The 2336-nt window shown below is 32.0% G+C and overlaps 1 protein-coding gene across 1 annotated transcript; it reads right to left on the bottom strand.

The window, feature by feature from the left end:
• Positions 1-227: 227 nt before the first annotated feature.
• On the bottom strand, positions 228-1606 carry LOC129884446 (MYB-like transcription factor 4). The gene is made up of 2 exons (XM_055958742.1): positions 1232-1606; positions 228-906 (listed from the first exon to the last, which is right to left on the bottom strand). Exons 1-2 carry the CDS (start codon positions 1492-1494, stop codon positions 387-389), a joined length of 783 nt encoding a protein of 260 aa, XP_055814717.1. The 5' UTR covers positions 1495-1606; the 3' UTR covers positions 228-386.
• Between the last annotated feature and the right edge of the window lie 730 nt (positions 1607-2336).

Genomic DNA, 2336 nt, shown 5'->3' with positions numbered 1-2336 from the left:
CATTACATTTTATTGGATGATAGCTCGAAATTATCTTTCACGTAACCTGGTAGTGTAAAGATTGAATTATACGATGTTACTGTACAAAAGTTAAAATTCAAAAGGAATAGGAATAGAAAAGTATAACAACAGATCCACTAATCAGCAAATTCCTCTAATATTATTTGGTGGAGATTAATTAAGGAATTTTTTAAAAAAGGAATGCCAAAATAATCGAGTAAGTAACATCGTACCAGCAAAATGACATAAATTTCATAAGGTACACTATAATAATATGATAGTAATACTTTGAATTTTACAAATAAGAGAAAATTCGAAAGAACTTAAACTAATAGCGATCTCTTTCTTAATTCTCTCTTGAAAAAAAAAAGATTTATAATAAAAATTCACTTAGTTTCCAAAGTTCTATAGTCCAAAATACCATTAGTCTTTAACCCTAGAAAATTATAACTTGCAATATTACCCATATTATTATTATTAATTTTACTGCAATTGCAATCTTTACTATTCTGTATACCCAAACTGCATGCAAAACACCTTGAGGGGCTATGTTGGTGGCTCTGTTGGTAATTTTGCAGAGAAGGAGGGCTAATTCTGAGCTCAAGATTTAAATCAGGGCACTGTTCTCGAAATGGGCTGTTACTAATTTCATCTTCTAATTGACTAAGCCCAGATTCAGCTTTGACATTTATCATCTTATTATGATCTTCTCCAATATCTTTAGTTTTATGATCACCTGCAAATGAAATTGTTGTCACTTTTTGTGTGGTACTGGACTCGTTAACCGGCCTGTGCGTCGTAGGATCAATGCCCCGACTCAAAAGCTTCCTTCTTATATGTGTATTCCAGTAATTTTTTATCTCGTTATCTGTTCTTCCCGGTAACCTTCCCGCTATAAGTGACCATCTGAAAAATGAAGAAGAAGGTAAATAATGCCAAGTCAGTTCACATTTTAAGTAATTGAAATTTACTAGCAAAAGTTGAAAAAATGATAAAAATAGCTTGTTATGTCTTGAATAGTCCTTTCGAGTATATATATATCTGAGCAATTTTAGTCGTCGAAATTGTAAGGATAGTTATCATTCACGAAATTGAAGTGTAAACTAAAATTATGCTGTCAAGAAATCTGAATTTCTAATTTCTGAAAATAAAATTATTAGAATTTCTGATCCCACTACTAAAATTACCATCAAAGTGAAATGAATCGAAATTAAGTTGTAGTAGTACGTACTTGTTACCAAGAAGGCTATGGAGTTTGATAATGAGTTCATCTTCTTCCTCAGCAAAGTTACCGCGTTTAAGATCAGGCCTCAAGTAATTAATCCACCGGAGACGGCAACTTTTACCGCAGCGGAGAAGTCCGGCAGCTTTGGGAAGCGATCTCCAGCAACCTTCGCCGTGAGTTGTAATATAAGAAATAAGTCGTTCATCTTCTTCTTTAGTCCAAGCTCCTTTATTTGTATGTGCTTTTTCACAACACGGTGATCTTCCCATTGGATCCAATTAACATACACACAAAAATAATATTAATTTAAAACTATTCCTTCTTCTTCTTTTTCTGTGTAGTATTTAGCTTTTTGGTGGTGCTATATATGGAGAATTAAAGCCGGCCATTTTAACGACTTGAGGTGGGATTTTATAAGCTTTTGACTCGATGGGACCCACTGACGTGGGGGTGGTGGGTTATTGAGGGGTGGGGCAGGGACCTTATGCTTCTAGATGCGAGTTGGTAAGACAGGTTAGAGCGGAGTGGCTGGTACCCATTCTTTCTTTCTCTTTTTAATTAATTATTACCTTTATTTATTTTGATTTAATTTGACAAATAATTTTATACTTAAACTATAAAATTTATCACTAATTTTATTTAACAACAAATTAGTGACAATTTTTTATTAGCTATAAGCAAATCAACAAGAAATGTAATGAAGTTTGTAGTTAATTTTATTTTTATTTTTAACAGATGAGAAACGAAGACGTAAGATAAATAAATTTAAAGAGTAACACAATGAAGTTAAATATTGAATTTTATTGTATATAAATATTGAATTTTATAGTATTGCTGCTATACTAAACCTATAGAGGATATCCAACTAGAAGGAAATGGAGTAAAAGTGACATCGATTAACTAATTAAAGGTAAACTTTAGGTAGGTGCAAAGTGAGGTATTAAAGATCCAGTAAATTTAGGACAAAATGAGAGTGTGATCTGATCTCTTTTTTTTTTTTTTTTTTTTCGACTAAACTCTGAACCACATCTTAAAATAATAATAATAAATAATTTGGCTAACTATTCAAATCTCCCCTAACCATAGGACGACATGTACCAGACACTTTTCT

Source organism: Solanum dulcamara, chromosome 4, assembly GCF_947179165.1.
Source record: "Solanum dulcamara chromosome 4, daSolDulc1.2, whole genome shotgun sequence".
Lineage (NCBI taxonomy): Eukaryota > Viridiplantae > Streptophyta > Magnoliopsida > Solanales > Solanaceae > Solanum > Solanum dulcamara.
This window is presented reverse-complemented; position numbering and strand designations above follow the sequence as displayed.